The sequence below is a fragment of the Podarcis erhardii genome, assembly GCF_964252035.2.
Source record: "Podarcis erhardii genome assembly, chromosome: 14".
Lineage (NCBI taxonomy): Eukaryota > Metazoa > Chordata > Lepidosauria > Squamata > Lacertidae > Podarcis > Podarcis erhardii.
Window position 1 is genome coordinate 28,381,159 of NC_138503.1, and position 21,425 is coordinate 28,402,583.

General features: G+C 49.1%; 1 protein-coding gene across 1 annotated transcript in view; it reads left to right on the forward strand.

The window, feature by feature from the left end:
• Positions 1-4,758: 4,758 nt before the first annotated feature.
• Positions 4,759-21,425, forward strand: part of ADAMTS7 (ADAM metallopeptidase with thrombospondin type 1 motif 7) — a 59,460-nt gene continuing 42,793 nt past the window's right edge. The window contains exons 1-10 of the mRNA XM_081840705.1: positions 4,759-4,931; positions 7,222-7,610; positions 9,073-9,271; positions 10,841-11,028; positions 12,427-12,510; positions 14,033-14,157; positions 15,154-15,303; positions 16,241-16,384; positions 19,602-19,746; positions 20,726-20,818. Of these exons, the coding sequence (XP_081696831.1) occupies positions 4,865-4,931; positions 7,222-7,610; positions 9,073-9,271; positions 10,841-11,028; positions 12,427-12,510; positions 14,033-14,157; positions 15,154-15,303; positions 16,241-16,384; positions 19,602-19,746; positions 20,726-20,818 (1,584 nt within the window). The 5' untranslated portion in view covers positions 4,759-4,864. The remainder of the gene's footprint in view (positions 4,932-7,221; positions 7,611-9,072; positions 9,272-10,840; positions 11,029-12,426; positions 12,511-14,032; positions 14,158-15,153; positions 15,304-16,240; positions 16,385-19,601; positions 19,747-20,725; positions 20,819-21,425) is intronic.

Consider the following 21,425-nt stretch of genomic DNA (forward strand, 5'->3'; position numbering starts at 1 on the left):
ACCTGCGAAAGATGAGAAAGAAGAAGAGAGAAGCCCCTGGAGTACTTGGAATATTAAAACTAGAAAGAACAAAGCAATATGATTGGGACTTTTCTCTTGAGTATGGAAAACTAGATGGTCTTTCGCAGCAAACACTCTTCAACATTCTGAATGAAAGAAAATATGATCTGACTCTGACTGAACTCCTTCGGGGTCTTAGGACCATCAAAGAGGACTACCAATATAGCTGGCAGAGAGGGACTGACAGAGAATCAGACGCCTCGGACGTGAGGAATCCGGGCTAGAAATATTTTTTGTTTGTTTTCTGGACATTTGTCTAGGAAGGGACAGAAACCGGGGCGGGGGGGGAGAGAATAGAATTATAAAATGTTATGTTTTGTTTTACTTGGTCAATGTGACCTATAATTAATATAATAAAGGGAAAATTTGTGAAGGGGAAGTTAGATCGACCTTAAAAAAAAAAAAAAGAAATTAATGATTATAAGAGAATTGGATAGTTGAATATAGATAAACAAAAGAATTTAATTTTTAAAAGCAATGTGAATATCTTTAAGAGGTTAGGTAAGAACTTGCTGAATTAATTTTGGAATTGGGATGTAAGAGGAGGGGGTGGGGGGAAGTCAATGAAAGTGGGTAAAGAAACTTAGGGTATGTAATTGTATTTGTGTGTTTGTTTGTCTTTGTCTTTGTGTGTGTGTCTGTTGTTATAAAATGTAAAAACCCAATAAAAATTATTTTTTAAAAAAAAAAAAAAAAAAAAAGAACCTGACTCTCTTAGGTTCATTAATTTACTGGGTCTAATCTGGGCTACAACCCATAATTTCCTTTACACACAACAATTGGAGCTGCCAACTCATCTGCCCCACCTTCCCACACCACAGATTCAGGAGCAGGTACATCAAAAGCCCTTTTCCTCCATCATTGGATCTGCCAGTCAGGAGAGGGATTTAGAATCATAGAATCATAGAGTTGGAAGAGACCACAAGGGCCATCGAGTCCAACCCCCTGCCAAGCAGGAAACACCATCAGAGCACTCCTGACATATGGTCGTCAAGCCTCTGCTTAAAGACCTCCAAAGAAGGAGACTCCACCACACACCTTGGCAGCAAATTCCACTGTCAAACAGCTCTTACTGTCAGGAAGTTCTTCCTAATGTTTAGGTGGAATCTTTTTTCTTGTAGTTTGGAACCATTGCTCCGTGTCCGCTTCTCTGGAGCAGCAGAAAACAACCTTTCTCCCTCCTCTATGTGACATCCTTTTATATATTTGAACATGGCTATCATATCACCCCTTAACCTCCTCTTCTCCAGGCTAAACATGCCCAGCTCCCTTAGCCGTTCCTCATAAGGCATCGTTTCCAGGCCTTTGACCATTTTGGTTGCCCTCCTCTGGACACGTTCCAGTTTGTCAGTGTCCTTCTTGAACTGTGGTGCCCAGAACTGGACACAGTACTCCAGGTGAGGTCTGACCAGAGCAGAATACAGTGGCACTATTACTTCCCTTGATCTAGATGCTATTCTCCTATTGATGCAGCCCAGAATTGCATTGGCTTTTTTAGCTGCCGCGTCACACTGTTGGCTCATGTCGAGTTTGTGGTCAACCAAGACTCCTAGATCCTTTTCACATGTACTGCTCTCAAGCCAGGTGTCACCCATCTTGTATTTGTGCCTCTCATTTTTTTTGCCCAAGTGCAATACTTTACATTTCTCCCTGTTAAAATTCATCTTGTTTGTTTTGGCCCAGTTCTCTAATCTGTCAAGGTCGTTTTGAAGTGTGATCTTGTCCTCTGGGGTGTTAGCCACCCCTCCCAGTTTGGTGTCATCTGCAAATTTGATCAGGATGCCCTTGAGTCCATCATCCAAGTCGTTGATAAAGATGTTGAATAAGACCGGGCCCAAGACAGAACCCTGTGGCACCCCACTAGTCACGCTTCTCCAGGATGAAGAGGAACCATTGATGAGCACCCTTTGGGTTCGGTCAGTCAGCCAGTTACAAATCCACTGAGTGTTGGGACTTTGTTGGGACTGGGCTGAAAGACTAGCCTCAGAAAGCCCTACCCACAACTGCAGCCTTTCCATCATGCTTTAGCAGAGGGAGGGAGGTGGGACCACAGGGCCACCCCACAAGTGCAGCAGAAACACCACTATCATCTTACTCTTCAAATTTTATCATTCCAACTCTTGTGGTTGCAATAACTCTGCAACTAAAAAAACATGTGCCTGTGCTTGCTTTTTTCCTCCTCCCTCCCAACCCCTTTCCCTTTCGTGTCATGACTTTTAGACTTCAAGATGGAATCAGTCTTGTATGTTGCTCTGGGAGGTATTTTTCAGCTGAAAAGCAAGTAAAGAAAAAGTTTTTTAAAAAATCTAGGCAGAATGGGATTCAGAACTCCCACCTCCCGCCCCACCCCACTTGGAGGCATGAAGCTGTCCATAGTGCTGGTTCTGATGCTGCCACCTAGAGGGGAAAAGGCAAAGGGGCAGGGATCACATTCTGCCCCAGGGGTGCTGAGGCAGTGGAGATAAATGTCCCATGCTGAGGATTTCTTGTCAGGACTATAGGATTCCTTTCCCATTCCAGGCACCAAGTCTCTGAGGAGTCCTTGCACATAGAGAGGTGTGCAATTTGCTTGCTTCCTTCTCACGATGGCAACTAGGGAAAAGGTAGGGTGTTGTGATGCCAACCTTGAACAGAGCAGCTGGCTTTCATATTTCCATTGTGACACTGACTACAAAGGGTAGCCTCTCCCTTTTCCCACCAGATGGCACCCTTGTTCCAATACAGGGCTCAATGATGGACGCAGTAAGCAGGAAATAATATAATAATGGGCAGGGAGTGATAGCCTATGAGAACATTGAAACTGCCTTCCCAGATCAGGCCAGAAGTTCTATTTCCAATAGAATAATGTAATCCAGGTGCGTTGGGAACCCAAAGCAGTGTGTGAGGCTGATTTAAATAAATGGACACAATACCCAAGTGTTTCCAGCTTCTGAATGGACAGGCAAACCACATTTTATCACTACTGACTGCTTTGGTGTTCCAGATGCTCAGCACTCCCTGTTTCCATTGCACCTCCGTCTCTGGAGGCAAAGCTACAGCCATAGTTATGGTTTTGTAGAATTGTAGAGTTGAAAGGTACCCCAAGGGCCATCTAGTCCAACCCCTGCAATGTAGGAATCCCACCCACAGCCGTCCCTGGGTGGGCTCGAACCACCAACCTTCTGGTTAACAGTCAGACATACTGACCCATTGAGCCACAGATACCTGCTTGTCAAGCCAGGCATTGTGCCGTATCCTATTTAGTGCAAGCCACAGTGTCTGTATCTGCATATTTGATCAGTTCAGACATTGGGCCAAACCATAGGTAAGCTTCCTCAGCTATAGTTTGGCATGTCAGGCAGTCTTCCCCAATCTGAGACTCTCCAGGTGTGTCGGCCTGCAACGCCCACCAGCCCTTTTAGCACAGCTGGACGGTGGGAATGTAGTCCAAAACATCTGGAGAGCAGCAGTTTATTGAAGGCTGATTCCTATCAGGTTCTAATCTAATGCTAGTTATTGCTATGGGATATTCAAATTGTGCATTATCTTACATCAGCTGTCTTGAAGGACTGAAAGGCAAGATGCATTCAGATTACTGAAAAACAAATCAATAGGATGTACGAGGCAGATTAACCAGATCCATTTCAGTCTGGCTTCAGGCCCTTTTCTGGCACTGCGATGGCCTTGGTTGGCCTGTTGGGTCACCTCTGCCCGGAGAGGGAAGCAGGAATTGTGCTTTACCTGTGAGCAAAGCTCAATGGATCTCCACGGTCAGAAAGGCAAGACCTGGATTTGCACAACTTTAAATCAAGAACCTTCTTACTGCTCCCAGTAGGCCTGGCGCTTGAATATCAGGAACCCTTCTGGGCATCTTTATCTCTGTAAACTCAAGCCCTAAGTATCTGGGAGACCACCCTGCTTCCCCACAGTCTGCCTGCAGTGCTGAAATCGGCAGAGGAGCTCCTCTGGGTCTTCCTTATGCCCTCAGAGGCTTGGAGGGGGGTGGTTGGCAGCCCAGTAGAGGGCCTTCTCTGTGGAGTCACCTAAGCTATGGAACTCCCTCCCAGCAGTGGGACATCTGGCGCCTTCATTATACAGCGTTTGGAAAAGATGCACAAGGGAGGGAGGGAAGTCCGGACGCGATAATGCGCATGGTAAATAAGAAGACACACGATTGTTGAATACAAGAGTATTTGTTTTATTTGTTTGTGTTATGGAAAAATTAATAAAAAGCATTTAAAAAAACAAACAAACTCAAGGTGTATGTTTCAAGGGCCCACCCTATTTTTATGCATGGAAGTTGTGTTCTTTTAAAAAAATAATTAAATGTGCTTTAACCTGCCCTGGGAACATAAGTGGGCAAAAAATAGATTAACAAAAGTAATAACAACAATAATGATATTTATTATGGGAAGAAGCATTCTTCCCCCGCTGCCCGCTCCTCCAAGCCAGCGACGTGCGTGGTTCTCCGTCCTCTCCACTTCACCTGCACAACATCCCTGCAAGGTGGGTTCCCAGCTGATGGACAGCGACAAGGTCAAGGGGCGACCCTGGCTGCGGCGGAGCTGCAAGACCCCGCTTCTGCCACGCGGCGGCGCAGTTCCGGCCGGTCTCCAGCAGGCGTCGTCGCAGGGCTGTCCCGCCGGCCAGGCTGCCCGCCGTGGGGGCCGGAGAAGCGGCGGCGGCGAGCGCGTTCGCGTCGTGCAGCTGCTGCCTCCGGCCAGGGCGCGAAGCCGGGAGCCGCGGGCATGGAGGAGCAGGCGGCCGGGCGCCCCCCGCCAGCAGCCTGAGGACGCCCCCCGGCCGCCGCCGCCGCCTGCCCAGCATGGCCCTCCCGCTGCTCCTGGTGGCCGCCCTCCTGGCCCGCCGGGGGGGCGGCACCGAGAAGCCAGGTAGGTGCTGCGGAGCGGGGTAGGGAGTCGGACTGTGCCGCCTGCTTTTCTCCCTTGGAGGCTTCGCCTGCAGCCCCCGGCTCCTGGCAGGGAATAGTTCCTATTGCATGGGGAGGGATGCAAAGCTAGGGTGCTTGGAGCATGCACAGAGTGCCTTTTCAAGAAGGGCCGGCGGAGGCAAAGGTGCAGGAGGAGACGGTGCCAAATCGCGGGGTGGCTGGGCGGGGGCAAGTCGCGGGTCCCGGCTCAAGTTGCAGCTTCTTGCAGCAGCAGCAACAAACTTCTATGCATTCCTTTGAAAAATCACTGCCTGCCATCGAGACTTCAGTGGGTGCTTTGGATGTTTGTGGACTGAATCTGGGCAAAAGGCTGCTTGGAGCAGCGCCCCCCACTCCCCAATTCTATTGTCTCCTTGGAAATATTTGTGGCAAGATTGTGGCGGTGGGGGGGGGGGAGCTGGGAGGCTCTCCTCCTCCTCCTCCTCCTGGCATCCGGCAGCCTGTTTTTCTGGGGGGGGGGGGGTCTCCTTTGTAGCAACCGCTGGGCCTTCTCCGAAGAACGGAGGAATCTATCTCAGCTTTTCTGGAGTCCCAATTGAGAAAGCGGATAGAGAAAAGTTTTTCTCCCCGCCTTCTAACATTGGAACTCACGGTCACCCAGTGATGCTGAATTTTGGAAGATTCAGGACAGAGAAAAGAAAGGAGATCTTCACACAGTTCAGAGTTAAATTGTGAAATTCACTCCCACAGGAGGCAGTGACAGCCACCAAGTTGGATGGCTTTCGGCTGGCATCCCTGTCTTGAGAGACAATGGAGTGCACTTCCGGGGCTCGCGAAGTCAAACCAATGGCTTTTAAAACAGAAGGAAGAGCCTGGCTGCGGGATCAGATCACTGGCCCACTGCACCCCCTTCTCACAGTGGCCAACCAGATGTCCCAAAGGGAAACCCCACAAGCAGCACCTGCAGGTGTTATTCAGAGGCATGATTGGGCATCATGGCTAAGTAAAGGGACCCCTGACCATTGGGTCCAGTCGTGGCCGACTCTGGGGTTGCGGCACTCATCTCGCTTTATTGGCCGAGGGAGCCGGCGTACAGCTTCCGGGTCATGTGGCCAGCACGACTAAGCTGCTTCTGGTGAACGAGAGCAGCACATGGAAACGCCGTTTACCTTCCCGCCAGAGTGGTACCTATTTATCTGCTTGCACTTGATGTGTTTTCGAACTGCTAGGTTGGCAGGAGCAGGGACCAAGCAATGGGAGCTCACCCCATTGCGGGGATTCGAACCGCTGACCTTCTGATCGGCAAGTTCTAGGCTCTGTGGTTTAACTCACAGCGCCACCCAGGCATCATGGCTAGTAGCCCTTAAAAAAGGATGAAAGACATTCATGAAAGATAGCACTTTCAATAGTTACTGGCCACAAGGGCCAAAGTATTTACTAGCTCAGGCAGCATGATGTTGAATGCCAGAGCCTGGAAACTGTGGGAGGGGAGAGTGATGTGGTGCTCAGGTCCCACTTGAGGGCTTTGCCTTGGGGTACCTGGTTGGCTATTGAGAGAACAGGATGCTGGACTAGTTTGGCCCCCTTTGGCCTGACCCAGCAGCCAGGATCATCTCCCGCTCTTGGCCTCTGGAGGACAGAGTGGAGGAAACTGGAGATTTGTCTACCTGCACTCTCAGGTGCTGGGCCAACCAGAGCTTAGGTGATAAAGCTTTGGAAAGCACAGATTCCAGCTTGTTGTTGTTTAGTTGTGTCCAACTCTTCAATTCCAGCTAAGTAGAACAATAAAAGTGTAGAGCTGGAAGGGACCTCAAGGGTGTCTCCAGGGGCCTCTCGAAATCTCTTGGCGAGGGACCCCAATGTTAAGGGGCAGAGAAGGCTCCTGACAGTCAGACTCCCCAACCGTTCCTTCTCCATGAGCCTCAAGTGCCATCGCCCTTGGCACCTTGGCATGACCCTGCTGACGAGTCCAGCACATCTTCCTTCAGCTTCATAACCTTGTAGGAAAAAATGTGCCTAGGCATATCCTTGCGGCAACCACAACCCTGGTTTAAGGTGCTACTTAGCTCCTAGCTTTTATATCTCAGTTTCTAACACTGGCCTCACAACTGCCTCATTGGGGCAAGATCTGCTGGGAAGAGTTGCAGGGCTCAATAGGCCTGAGCTGGGTTGTTTCTTTGAATAAAGAGTTCACTGACACCTTGTGAGTTATTGCTGACCAGCTTCTGGTATAAAACACTTGGAAGGTGCCTTGTTGCCATCTTTGAGGGACTGGCCCTTCCTCTTTCCAGATGATCATTCCAAAGTATTTCCTGCAGGGGTTGGATCTGTTGACGCACAAGATCCTGGCTATGACGTTGTTCACCCCGTCAAGGTGGACGAGCGAGGCTTTTTCCTCTCTTACAACCTGTCCTACCGCTCGCTGTACAAAAGGGCCATCTCTTCGAGGAATCGCCCGCTTGCTTTCTACAAGCTGTACCACCGAGGGCAGGAGCTGATGTTCAACCTGAGCCTGAACAGCCGCCTCCTGGCTCCTGGCTTCGTCAGTGAGAGACGGTTTGGAGGCATTGCCCACGCCAAGATCCAGGCTTACAAGCAGAACTCGTGTCATATGATCGGGTCCGTTCAGAACCAGGAACAAGAAAGTGGATTGGCTGCTCTAAGCACCTGTGATGGGCTGGTAAGCATCATGGGCTCTTTGCATCTTAAGATGTAGAACCATCGGATCGTAGAATTGCAGAGTTGCAAGGGACCCAGTGGGTCATCTAGTCCAACCCCCTGCAATAAAGGTAAAGGTAAAGGGACCCCTGACCATTAGGTCCAGTCGTGGCCGACTCTGGGGTTGCGGCGCTCATCACGCTTTATTGGCCGAGGGAGCCGGTGTACAGCTTCCGGGTCATGTGGCCAGCATGATGAAGCCACTTCTGGCGAACCAGAGCAGCACACAGAAAGGCCGTTTAACTTCCTGCCAGAGTGGTACCTATTTATCTACTTGCACTTTGACGTGCTTTCGAACTGCTAGGTTGGCAGGAGCAGGGACTGAGCAATGGGAGCTCATCCCGTCACGGGGATTCGAACCGCCAACCTTCTGATTGGCAAGCCCTAGGTTCAGTGGTTTAACCCACAGTGCCACCCGCATCCCTACCCCCTGCAATAGCCATCTTCAAATATCTCAAGGGCTGTTGTCTCCTACACTGGAGGGCAGGTCTTGAACCAATGGCTTCAAGTTACAAGAAAGGAGATTCCAACTAAACATAGGGGAAAACCTTCTGACAGTAAGAGCTGTTTGGCAGTGGAACGGTCTTCCTCTGGAGGTTGTGGACTCTCCTTCCTTGGAGGTTTATAAGCAATGGTTGGATGGCCATCTGTCAAGGATGCTTTAGCTGAGATTCCTGCACTGTAGAGGGTTAGACTAGATGACCCTTGGGGTCCCTTTCAACTCTACAATTCTATGATTCTGGTGCCTTCCAGGTGTTTTGGGCCACAACTCCCATCAACTCAACATCATTAGCCCCAGCCAGCATGGCTGTGTTCTCATAACGACTGGGACTGATGGGAGTTGTAGTCCAAGACACCTGGAGGGCACCAGGTTGGAGAAGCCTGGCTTAGAAACTGATCTGGTGGCTTTGATGCATTGTAGAGTTGGAAGCTTCCTTAATGGCAAGTTATAAATGCCGCTGACCTTCAGTGCCACATCCCTCTTTTGTTATGTTTTTGTACAACATCTGGTTTGGCGATTGTTGTTCGGCACGAGTAAAGGTAATTATAAGTCTCGTCTCCTTTGCAGATTCTTTTTTCCTTTTTTAAAAAAAAGTAATGTTTTATTCTTAGATATTGTGTTTAAAGGAAACAAACAAGACCCCTGCATGGCGTGCCCTGGAAAGCTTTGCAGAAGAGATCATGTGCAACACACATGAGATTCTGAGACCACTGATGTTGGGAGCCTCATTCCACTCTCAGTGACGGTCCAATCCTGAAAGGTTTTATTATAGTCAGGTTTATTTATTTATTATATAACAGGTTCCTGGACTAGATAGGTCATTGGCTTCATCCTGCAGGCTCTTCTTATGTTCTTATGTTATTTGCAACCACATCTTTGGAAACTGATGTACTGTAGTGATGATGACTCTTGTCATCTCCAGAAAGGAGTCTTCCGGCTGGCTAACGAAGACTTCTTTATCGAGCCACTGCCTGAGAGCAACTCCAGGGAGAAGGCGGCCCATCCCCACAGGATATATAGACGCCACGTCCCAGATTATGAGGCCGAAGAGTTTATTTCAGTCGTGAGCACAAAACAAGACAGGAAGCAGTCTGCCGTTGTCAGGATGTGTGGGGTCCAAGGTAACTCCCCCCTCCTCCTGGTTCACAAATGATTTGTTGGCTGAAGGAAGCTTCCTAATGTGTTAGCTTGCTTACTTTCCTCCGCGAGAATAACAAAGTCAGTGCATGCTGACTTTGTTATTCGAAAATTCACATTATATGTCGCCTAGATGTGACATTAACGGCATGAATGCCGCTCACATGAATGTACGTGTCAATGTGAACAGCAGTCGTGGGTGAGAAAAGCAGAATTAAGTCTGTAGCGGGGGACTTTTTATCCAGAGAAATGTTGAATCCATGCTTCTTAATGAAAATTACTGGGGACATGTTTTCAGCTGTGGCTCTGCTAAGTAGACCAGGGCTGGTTTTGACCCTTTGAGCTCTAAATACAGACCTGATACCCTCCAGATGTTTTGGACTACAACTCCCATCAGCCCCAGCCAGCATGGATGAAAAGAGAACTTTAGAAACAATACGCCTGCATAAACAAAAGTAGAAAAAATATGTTTGTGCTGGCTGGGGCACGTGGGGGTTGTAGTCCAAAACATCTGGAGGGCACCAGGTTGGGGAAGGCTGTCCAAAATCTTTTGGACACAATTCAGAAGAGCATTTTCTGCATTTTTGCAGGGGAGTTGTTTCCAAAGTTCTCTTTCCAGCTGCCTAATTGACCGTGACCGCAGTTCAAAGGCTGGAAGAGAGAGCGGGGATTGTGTGCGAGATGGTGCAGCCCTGACTGGGCATTCCCCAAAGGGCAAGGTTTTCTTCATGCCATGCAGCTCCTAAAAAGCTCCATCTATGTTGCCGCTGGGGGGGGGAAGCCTCTGGAGCAAATTGGGGGATGTTCTCTGTGGGTTTTGATTGCACTTTGGGCCTCCCACCTTGCTTGGGAGAGTCTAACTTGTAGATTTCACTTTGCGTCGAGACACTGATTAGCCACGGATACTGTTCCCCTACAGTAAACACTTTCCATCTGAAGGCAGCCTCGCTTGGGGGTGAGAGTTTGCCCCTGTTGCTTTAAGGATTCCCCCTGCCATTCAAAACATGATTTCAGAAGCTTTTCTGAACTGCAACTCCCATCGCCCCCACGGTTGGACTATCCTGGCTAGTGGAAGTTGTAGTTCAGTAACATCTGGAGAGCCAAGGTTTTACCACCCCTGGACTACAGCAAAAACTTGCCTGGAGAATCAAAGTTGGGTGGTGGGCATGTATCCTTGTTGCAGAGAAAAGAGGTATATTAGATCCCTTTATTTGAGTGAGAAGATGGCATAGATCTAGGGGTTGGAAGCCTGTTGGACATCAACTTCCACCAGGCCAAACCAGCATGGTCAATTGGCAGTGTTAGAAGTGGAAGCTGAAGAACATCTGGAGAACTTTAGGTTCCCCATCCTTGAGTGAAATCAGCCTTCCCAAGCCTGCTGTCCTCAGTGGTCATGAGTGGTGATGGGAGATGGAGTCTAACCACATCTGTAGGGCACAGATGGACCCATACCCCTGTTGAAGGGACCCAGATGCTTCAAGGCTGACCAGCTTATGAGCAGTAGCAGCAGAGGGTCCTAGGCATCCTCTCATCTTCTCCTCTCAACCTCCAAGAAAGCCTCGAGACCTCTGAGAAGCAGAGAGAGAAGTGGGAGGAGAAGCGGCGGAGGAAGCGGCGGATTAAGCAGCGCTCTGTCAGCAAGGAGAAGTGGGTGGAGACCCTGGTGGTGGCCGACACCAAGATGGTCAAGTATCACGGCAGTGAGAACGTCGAGAAGTACGTCCTGACGGTCATGAACATGGTGAGTCCTTCAGGGGTGGGAGAGAGAGAACCAGTCTTTCTGCTGGGTGGGGAAAGCTGTTCAATGCACTAGACCAGTGGTTCCCAAACTTTTCCAGGCCAACTCCCCTTTGGTCCCATAATCTCATCCCCAATGCCCCCTACCCCATAAAAAGTATTATTCAGAATACAGTCATACCTTGCGTTACAGATTATTCAGGTTGTGTGTTTTCGGGTTGCGCACCACGCAGAAGCTGGAAGTACCAGAACGGGTTACTTCCCAGTTTCGGCGCATGCGCAGATGTGCTAAATCATGCTTTGCGTACGCGCAGAAGCGCCAGATCACAACCCACGCATGCGCAGACACGGCACTGCGGGTTTCAAACGCTGTGGGTTGCGAACGTGCCTCCCGCACAGATCACATTCTCAGCACGAGCGTCCACTGTAGTGGTTTGCAGAACCCACTAAAGAAGATAGTAACAGGTCTAGAGTGAGAGACTAGGGTGATTTCCACTGTTGTGAGACTTTTGTGGGTGAACTGAGAGTTTGTTGGACCTTGAGCGAGAACCCAGAGACTGAGAAGGAGAGTGTGTGAGAAGAAAAAGGAATTGATACTGATTTCTATATATTAGTAACATTCATATTAATGTAACATTTTTATAGGTACAGTCGTACCTTGGATCTCAAACACCTTGGCTCCTGAACAAATTGGCTCCTGAACTATCAAACGATCGAAACCCGGAGTGTTCTGGTTTTCGAATGTTCTTTTGGAAGCTGAATGTCCAATGGTGCTTCTGCAGCTTCCGATTGGCTGCAGGAGCTTCCTGCAGCCAATCAGAAGCGCTTGGGTTTCCGAACGTTTTGGAAGTCGAACAGACTTCCGGAACGGATTCTGTTTGACTTCCAAGGCACGACTGTAACTGTGTGTGAAATGTTTATCACATCTTAACTCTAAATCAGAAGAAAAGGCAATCTGTATAAAATCCTATTGCCGTTTATTCCAGTTCAGTGCCAAGCTGACACTTTCCCCGAAGGAAAGCAGTGGGGCAGACGGAAGCATGGATGAGCCCTATGTCAGTTCCATCAGCTTCAGTGGGTCTGCTCTGAGCAGGACTAGCGTTGAACACCAGCCTTGATCTTCTGAGGACCAAGTGTAGCATGGTGGTTAGAATGCCAGACTAAGACCTGAATGACCAGGGTTCAAATCCCCACTTGGCTATGAAGCTAACTGCCTTTCTCAATCCAAACTACATCACAGGGATTTGAATGAGGAGGGGGAAAAGCATGTATTGCTTGGAGAAAAAGGTGGGATATAATTGCAATGAATGAGTGTGAGTTACAAAGGGAGTGTGGTGATAGCGGGGTCTTCCCACTCTCCACCCCCTTAGCCTTCATCAGCTCTGTTTCTCCTTTGGCGCAGGTGGCCGGAATGTTCCACGATGCCAGCATTGGGAACCCTATCCATGTTTCCATTGTGCGCCTTATCTTCCTGGAAGAAGAAGAGGTACAAAAAGGCTTTTAATACCACTGTGCTGTTTTCATTATCTGTATTTTAATAGATTCAGGTTTTTTAAATTATTTTTATTATTAGTTTAATTACTTTTTAACAATTGCATTCTATATGCTTTTAGCTTTTTGCATTTTATCTGCGTCATTTTTTATTTGTGTAAGCTGCCTTGCGTTCTGGTCTGGGGGAAATGTGGTATATAAAGAAATATAATAATAACAGAAGCATTTAGCTGTGAATCCTACATTGCAGAGGGTAGGACTAGATGACCGTTTGGGTCCCTCCTGTCTCTACAATTCTATGATTCTGAGGTTAGCTAGCACACCTTCTGTTCCTGCCAGCACCTCACAGGATGTAGGAGCAACTTTCAGCAGTTAGGTTGAACCGGCCTCTGGGAATTTAGGTGCCTCTCTACACAACCCACAGACCACATAGCAATTGCTCCCTGAAGCAATTTCAGTGGCTTTTTCAGGCTTCCCCTGTCAGCCTAGCGCTGCCTCTGTGAAAGGCAGGAAGTGTTCCTGGAAAGGTTGTCCAAGGCGGTGGTTTGCAGCTGTGAGGGTCCTTCATGCACGAGTCTTCTAATTTGTCCACGGGTGTGTACATTTCTGTGCAGATTAGGCTGCTAGGGTGTGTTGGGAAGAGATGCTGCGTGCTTGTATTGCATGCTTATGCATGCAATTATTGGGGAAGGGGGAATCTTCAAAGCAGGGCTGGACCAACAGCAAGAGATGTTGCTCAGGGCAATGATGCCAACAGGCACATCAGTGATGCGATACACGAGGCCCAGGATCTCTTGAAACAGTGGCCGGGGCTGCTGGAAGTCGTAGTCCAAAATGTCTGGAGAGTGCAACAGCTTGGCAAAGGCCGCTTTAGTATCTGACCCTATTAGGAGCTTTGTAAATAATAAGGTGGAGGACACAGAGTAATGGGAGTGCCCCCAAAGTGTGTCTTGATGGAATGCTAAACAGGAATACAGCGCAAAGCATAGAATCATAGAATTGAAGAGCTGAAAGGGGGGACCTCAAGGGTCATGGAGACCAACACTCTGCAGTGCAGGAGTCATAGCTAAAGGATCCCTGACAGATGGCCAGCCAACCTCTGCTTAAAAAACCCCATTGATGGAGAGTCCACCATCTTCTGAGGGAGTCTGTTGCACTTTTGCTAACAGAAATTTTATCCTAATATTTAGTCAGAATCTCCTTTCTTGTTGTTTGAATCCATTGGTTCCAGTCTTCCCCTCTGGAGCAGCAGAACTTGCTCCATCTTCCATGCGACAGACAGCCCTTCAGATATTGGAAGATGGCTGTCGTACCTCCTCTCAGTCTCTTCTTCTCCAGACTAAACATACCCATCTCCCTCAACTGTTCCTCATAAGGCTTGACTTCCAGACCCTTGATCATCCTGGTCTTCCTCTTCTGCAAAACCTTCCAGCTGGTCAACATCCTTCTTAAATAGTGATGCCCAGAACTGGGCACAGGTGGGGTTGGACCAAAGTATCTCATCTCCGTTTCTGTAGGACGACCTGAAAATCACTCACCACGCAGACAACACCTTGAGGAGTTTCTGCAAGTGGCAGAAGGCCATCAACGTGAAGGGGGACGATCATCCGCTGCACCACGACGTGGCTGTCCTGCTCACAAGGTATAGCTCTGCTCAGGCTCTGCACTGGCGCTGCCATGCATTTCTTTGAAGGCATTTATAAACCACCCAACATTTTTTTAGGTCTCTGAGTGGTAAGTCCATGCGCTACGAACAAGGGCATCCCATGTGGTTCCCCACTGATGTCGTAGGTTTCCAGATCTCTTCGGTCCCAGCTGGCAGAGCCAGCGATTGGGGTGGTAAAGAGAGCTGGAGGCATCATGCAACATAGAGCCTGTGTGGTGCAATGGGTCCGTGCATCTGGCTGTTAACCAGAAGGTTGGTGGTTCAAGCCCACCCAGGAACGGCTGTGGGCAGGATTCCTGCACTGTAGGGGGTTGGACTAGATGATCCTTGGGGGTGCCTTCCAACTCCGCAATTCTATGAACATCTGGAGGGCACCAGGTTTGTTGGTTTTATTTCTTACATATATATAGCATCTTTTAATATTTTAATATTTTGTTGGAAGCTGCCCAGAGTGGCTGGGGAGCCCAACTAGATGGGTGGGGTATAAATAATAAATTATTATTATTATTATTATTATTATTATTATTATTATTATTATTATTATTATTTTCCTTGCAAGGAGCTCAAGGCGGTGTACATGGTTCTCCTGCTCATCTTCCCCACACCACCCCTCCAAATAATGTAAATACAAAAACAACATATAGCTACGGTAACTTGTCCAGTGGTACATTAAGTTTCACATGCAGTATATATCAGTTCAAGTATCCTCCCACATACTTTCGGCTGAGGGGGAAGGATTGAACCAAGGTCACCCGGTGAGCTTCCTAGCCAAGTGGGGATTCGAACCCTGATCTCCCAGGTCCGACAATCTAACAGCTACATTACACTGGCTGTTATCTACTCAGATTGGAATGAATATGCAATTAAGAGCGGGTGTGATAGAACCTCTGCACAACCCTTTATGCAAACACACCAGGCTGATTGCTGCCTCTTTTTCCTCATGTGTGTGTGTTTTCTGCCTGCCTGGGGAAGGAAAGACCTCTGTGCCGCCATGAACCGTCCCTGTGAGACTCTCGGCCTGTCTCACGTCTCCGGCATGTGCCAGCCTCACAGGAGCTGCAACATCAACGAGGACACAGGGCTCCCTTTGGCCTTCACTGTGGCTCACGAACTTGGACACAGGTACTGGAGGGGCAGCGCTCATTGATCACACAACGCATAGCTAAACTGTGGAACTCCCTCCCACAGGAGGCAGTGATGGCCACCAATCTAGATGCTTTAAAAAAAGGGTTAGGCAAATTTGTGGAGGAGAGGACTATTGATGGCTACTAGCCATGATGCCCATGCCCTGCCTCCACAGTTGGAGGCAGCAATGCTTTTGAATGCTGGTTGCTGGAAAACACAGGAGGGGAGAAGGCTCTTGTGGTCAGATCCTGCTTGAGAGCTTGAGCTGGGGCTGATGGGAGTTGTAGTCCAAAACATTTGGAGGTCACCAGGTCCGGGAATGCTGCATTTAGAGCAGGGGTCGGCAACATGCGGCCCACGAAGACCGTTTTACTGGCCCACAAGCTGCCCCTGAACCAAGCTGCCTGCTTGGCGGGTCCCCCACGTGCTGCACTAAACTGGTGCAGCGCAGGGACTTGCTGAGCGACACCGGAAATTGCGTCTGTGCACGCACAGATACTGGAAATCACGTCTGCGCATGTCTAGATGCCGAAAAGCGCTTTGGCACAGGCGTGATTTTTGGCATCTGGGTATGCACAGAAGCAATTTCCGGCGCCGTGGACATGCGCAGATGCGATTTCCGGCATCGCGCTACGCCAGTCTGGCCCACGGACGATCTCCATGGGAGTGATCCGGAGTGGGAGTGTCATGGGAGTGTCACATGACCCTGCTGGCTGTGGCTGATGGGAATTGTAGTCTCAACCCCTCTGGAGAGCACTTGGTCGGCCAAGGCTGATCCCTCAAAGGCTTGGGGAGGGAAGACTCCTGCCCCGGGGTGTGTGGATGTGAATTTGGCTTCCGTCCCGGATCTTGGGGTACCCCCTTGAAGCTCCTTTGTGGTCGTGTCTCTGGGCGCGTGGCTCACCTCCCCCTTTGCGGGGCTGTGCTCTTACAGTTTTGGGATTCAGCATGACGGAAGCGGCAATGACTGTGAGCCAGTTGGGAAAAGACCTTTCATCATGTCTCCACAGCTCCTGTACGACACCTCGCCACTCACCTGGTCCCACTGCAGCAGGGAGTACATCACCCGCTTCCTCGAGTAAGTCTGGGGGGCCATTACCATTGGCGTAGCTCTCGATAGCTGTGGCTGTGATGCAGGGGTCGTTGTTCACTCTGTGTGGGTTGGAGGGGTGGGGCCAGGAATTGGGTCATTTGGGTCAATAAAACGACTTGACCCCCAAATTCCTGAAAGATCGTCTCCTTCCCTACAGACCCTCTCGGGTGCTGACACCAGCAGAGACGGCTCCTGCAGTCAATGCCCCTTTAGGCTTTTGAATGTTTTTTTTGACATGGTGGTTTTTGAATTATGAGCCATAGAATCAAAGAGCTGTAGAGTTGGAACAGACCGTGAGGGTCCTCTATTCCAAACCCCTGCAACGCAGGACTCTTGCTTAATGTGGGGCTTGAACCCACAACTCTGAGACTAAGAGTCTCATGCTCTACCGACTGAGTCACAAGCCGTGGACTTCTGCAGGAACTGCACACTGCAAACGATAGTCACACCGGTGCCTGCTAACACCTATGCCATTTTGAAGATTATGCAATAATCCCATAAAGAGAGCAAGTGTAGTGTAGTGGTTAAGAGCGGTGGACTCATAATCTGGTGAACCGGGTTCGCTTCCCTGCTCCTCCACCTGCAGCTGCTGGGTGACCTTGGGCTAGTCACACTTCTCTGAAGTCTCTCAGCCTCACGCACCTCACAGAGTGTTTGTTGTGGGGGAGGAAGGGAAAGGAGATTGTTAGCCGCTTTGAGACTCCTTAGGGTAGTGATAAAGTGGGATAGCAGATCCAAATATACAGTAATAATAATTAAAGTTGCATTGCAATGACCAAGGCAGATCTCCGTGCATTGCCTTTCAGGTAGTTCTGCTCAGTGCTATTTTTCTAGAAAAAGAGGTGCAGGGACTCACCATGATTACCTCCCTTGTTCTCTTATAATGGCCATGGTGCCCACTTCAGAGGTGCTGGAACTGAGTTCTGGCTGGAAAAAATAGACTTGGCTCTACTATTTTCTGTGCATGTACATGGGCAAATTATTTGGGGAGCTCCAAGATCTTCTTTCAGGTGACTGCAGTTGTGTTTTCATTGAAGTTTCATGGTACGTAGGAGAACTTGCACCCCACGCTCTTGAAACAGAAGGCTCACCTGTCTTTTCTTGGTTCTCAGTGCTTAACTTTGAAGCACACAGTGGACGAAAAGTTTGCTTTTCATGCTGATGAGGCAGTTCTAGGAGGCTTGAGGCAGGGACTCCACTGCAGAAATTTGCCCCTCACCCTGATCCCATACCCTCCAACATTTATCTGCTGAAAATAGAGACATCCTATTCAATAACAACAACAATAACAATAGTAAAGGCAAAGGGACCCCTGACCGTTAGGTCCAGTCATGGCTGACTCTGGGGTTGTGGCACTCATCTCGCTTTACCGGCCGAGGGAGCTGGCATACAGCTTCCGGGTCATGTAGCCAGCATGACTAAGCCGCTTCTGGTGAACCAGAGCTGCATACGGAAACGCCGTTTACCTTCCCGCCGGAGTGGTACCTATTTATCTACTTGCACTTTGACATGCTTTCTAACTGCTAGGTTGGCAGGAACAGGGACCAAGCAACAGGAGCTCACCCTGTCATGGGGATTCGAACCGCTGACCTTCCGATCAGCAAGCCCTAGGCTCTGTGGTTTAGACCACAGCGCCACCCGCGTCCCTCCAAATAACAATAGTATTTTTTACTATTTATACCCTACCCATCGGACTGGGTTGCCCCAGCTGCTCTGGGTGGCTTCCAACATATATAAAAACATAATAAAACAATTAAATATTTTTTTTAAAAAACCTTCCCTATACAGAGCTGCCTTCAGGTGTCTTCTAAAGGTTGAATAGTTACTTATTTCTTTGACACTGCATCACTGGATGGCCGTATGTGGGTCGACACTCAGAATCGAACAGTGTGTGGGTTACATGAATGAGAGATAAACAGTTAAAACCTTGATCAAGGAGGAGTTTGGCTCTGCCTTGGCCCTGTGCTTCTAGTGTGGACTCCAGCCCTGTCCCAGATGAGATTGGTCCTCTTGGAAAGGTTGTGCCAAATTCTTTCCTCCGGCATTGTTTATTTTTAACACCTCCTTGCTGCCAATTCCGCTGCCTCCCCCCAGGGCACTTAAGCCAAGCGCCTGGGGATTGGGGGTCTGTCTGTCAGCTCCTGCTTGGCCCAGCTGCTCTTCCCCGCTTTGGCTCTTGTAGAAAAGAACCACAGAGGTTGTGAGGGCAGCAGCTGCAGTCCAGCTGCCTGTCGGCCCTTTTCTTGCTATTTCTTGTGACACAGGAAGCAACCAGCACCTTAGCCCAGATTTCAGGCCCACGGCTCCAAGGCAGCGAATGAGCCAAGCAACTCAGGCCTTGCCTTGGGCTCACTTGGGAATGAGGTGGAACCCTGCCTAAAGGCTCAGGGTCTGCTTGCAGAGGCCATTGTGTCAGATAAGAGGTTCTGGGGCTCAAGCCAGCCTGGAAATTCAGGTGGCTTTGATGGCGTGTAGTACCTTCCATCAGCTCCAGCTGGTGGTCCAACTCTGCCCCTATCCAGACAGGGATAGCCTAACTTCTGTCATCAATGTCCTGGTAACCTAGGTAAGATTACAGTGGTACCTTGGGTTAAGTACTTAATTCATTCCGGAGGTCTGTACTTTTTTTTAAAAAAAAATATTTATTAACATTTTAAAGACTACAAAAGAAAGAAAAAGAATTAAACAAAACAATACAATACAACCGGAGGTCTGTTCTTAACCTGAAACTGTTCTTAACCTGAAGCACCACTTTAGCTAATGGGGCCTCCTGCTGCCGCTGCACCGCCGGAGCACGATTTCTGTTCTCATCCTGAAGCAAAGTTCTTAACCCGAGGTACTGTTTCTGGGTTAGTCGAGTCTATAACCTGAAGCGTATGTAACCCGAGGTACCACTGTACTGCAACATGTTATATGTGTGGCTGTCTCTGAAGACTGTTGGGAAACTTGGTGCAGAATTTGGTGGCCTGGTTGCTCCCTTGGCCAAGACAGTTTTGAGCATATTACACCGATCCTGGCGCAACTGCACTGGCTGCCCATTTGTTTCCAGGCCCAATTCAAAGCGCTGGTTTTGACCTATAAAGCCTTTGTTGCATACCTTTAGATACCAGGTGAAAACACACCCCTTCTCCCAGGCCTTTGGCTAATTCAGCAACCCATGGCTTTGTGTTCACCCCTTTCATTTGGTTCTTTCTCTCCACAGCCGGGGCTGGGGGCTCTGCCTGGACGACCCACCAGCCAAAGATGTGATTGACTTCCCCTCCATCCCTCCGGGAGTCCTCTACGATGTTAGCCATCAGTGCCGGCTCCAGTATGGTGCCTACTCCACCTACTGTGAAGATATGGATGTAAGGAGGGGCTGGAGCCTTGGGGGCTCCCCAGTTATTTTGGATACAGCAGCAGCATCAAATTCCAAACAGGGTATGCAGGTCGGGGTGGGGTCTAATCTCGTCCGAGAAACTCTCTCCAGAAGGAAACGTCAGTGGAGAGGAGGCCAGTTCAGCCAAGATTTGGGTAAGCAGCTCACCCCTGGTAGAGCCAGTACTGTGACCATAGAATCACACAACTGTAAAGGTGGAAGGGACCCCCAAAGGTCATCTAGTCCAACCGTCTGCAGTGCAGGAACCAGAGCTAAAGAATCCTTGACAGATGTCCATCCGACTTCTGTATAAAATCTGCCAATGAAGGAGAGCTCCACAGCCCAGTGGGAGATTCAAATCCTAGCCTCCCAGGTCCCAGTCTGGTGCTCTAACCACTACACTACACAAGCATTTCCTCCATTCCTCTTCCCCCACTTTCTGCTGTATGCTCACCTTTCCCTTGCTAGCCTCCCACACCATGAAAGTTTAGGCCAGCCTTCCCTGACCTTGCACCCTCCAGATCTTTTGGACTACAGTTCCCATCGGTCTCAGTCACACTGTGTTGGGGCTGATGGAAGTTGTAGTCCAAAACATCTAGAGCGCACCCAGTTGGGGAAGGCTGGGTTAGATTGTAAGGTCCTTGGAGTGGGGACCTGTCCATTTTCGCTTGTCTTTACTTTATCAAGCACCATCTGTACATTGATGGTGCTATGTAAAGAATGCCAATTTCAGTGCCTTTCTTACTGTGCTCCTTTCAAATTGGTCTTTGGTTCACACAAGACTGTCAAAAAGAATCCAGAGTGTTTGGGGCCACATTGGCAGGGAAACTGCACTGCTTGGATTTGGAGATGAGAAAGGAATAAGTGGGAGCTTCTCCCCTTTTCTCTTCTGTAGGGCAGTGTGGGGCTCATTCCACCCATAATGAGAGTAAACTCCTCACCTCTTTTTTTGCCTTCTCGTCTTACAGAGTGTTTGCAGCACGCTGTGGTGCTCCGTGGGGAACACGTGTCACTCCAAGCTGGACGCAGCGGTCGATGGCACCAAATGCGACGAAGGCAAGGTAATTCCCCTGCAAACACATGCTCCTCTGGACTAGGAGCTGGGTTCAAATCCTCCCTCAGCCATGAAGCTCACTGGGTGGTGACCACAGGCTACCTCTGCTATTGCAACTTAAGGAGATTTTACTTTCCTCCACGCTTTCCAGGCATGGTCCACGCTACTTTAAAGCTCTGTGCCAAAGCTCCTCGCCAAGAGCCATTTGTGGTGCTTCAGATTTAAAGGGTAGGTTTTCACTGGGAAAACTCTGGGGCGAAAAAAACGGAGCACTCAGACATGGAACTTTAAAGTGCAGAGCTGTGCCTGAAAAGTGCAGGGCAAAAGGTGTGTGTGAATAAGCCCTCAGTGCAGACAATACTGAGCTAGGTAGATGAGTGGTCAGACCTGGTTTAAGGGAGCTTTTTGTGTTCCCACTGCCGGATTTGGCTTCTACTTGACTCTATAAAATGCACTCTTGCTCAGTATATACAGGCAGCCACTCTTTCCTTTCTTTCCACTGCAAAGAAAGTGTATTCCAATTAGAGCTGGAGATGGAACCCAAATTACTCTTGGCTTTATTGTTTTTATTTTTTTAAAGGAGAGCATCTCAAGTTTCTTCCTCCCGCTGGTCT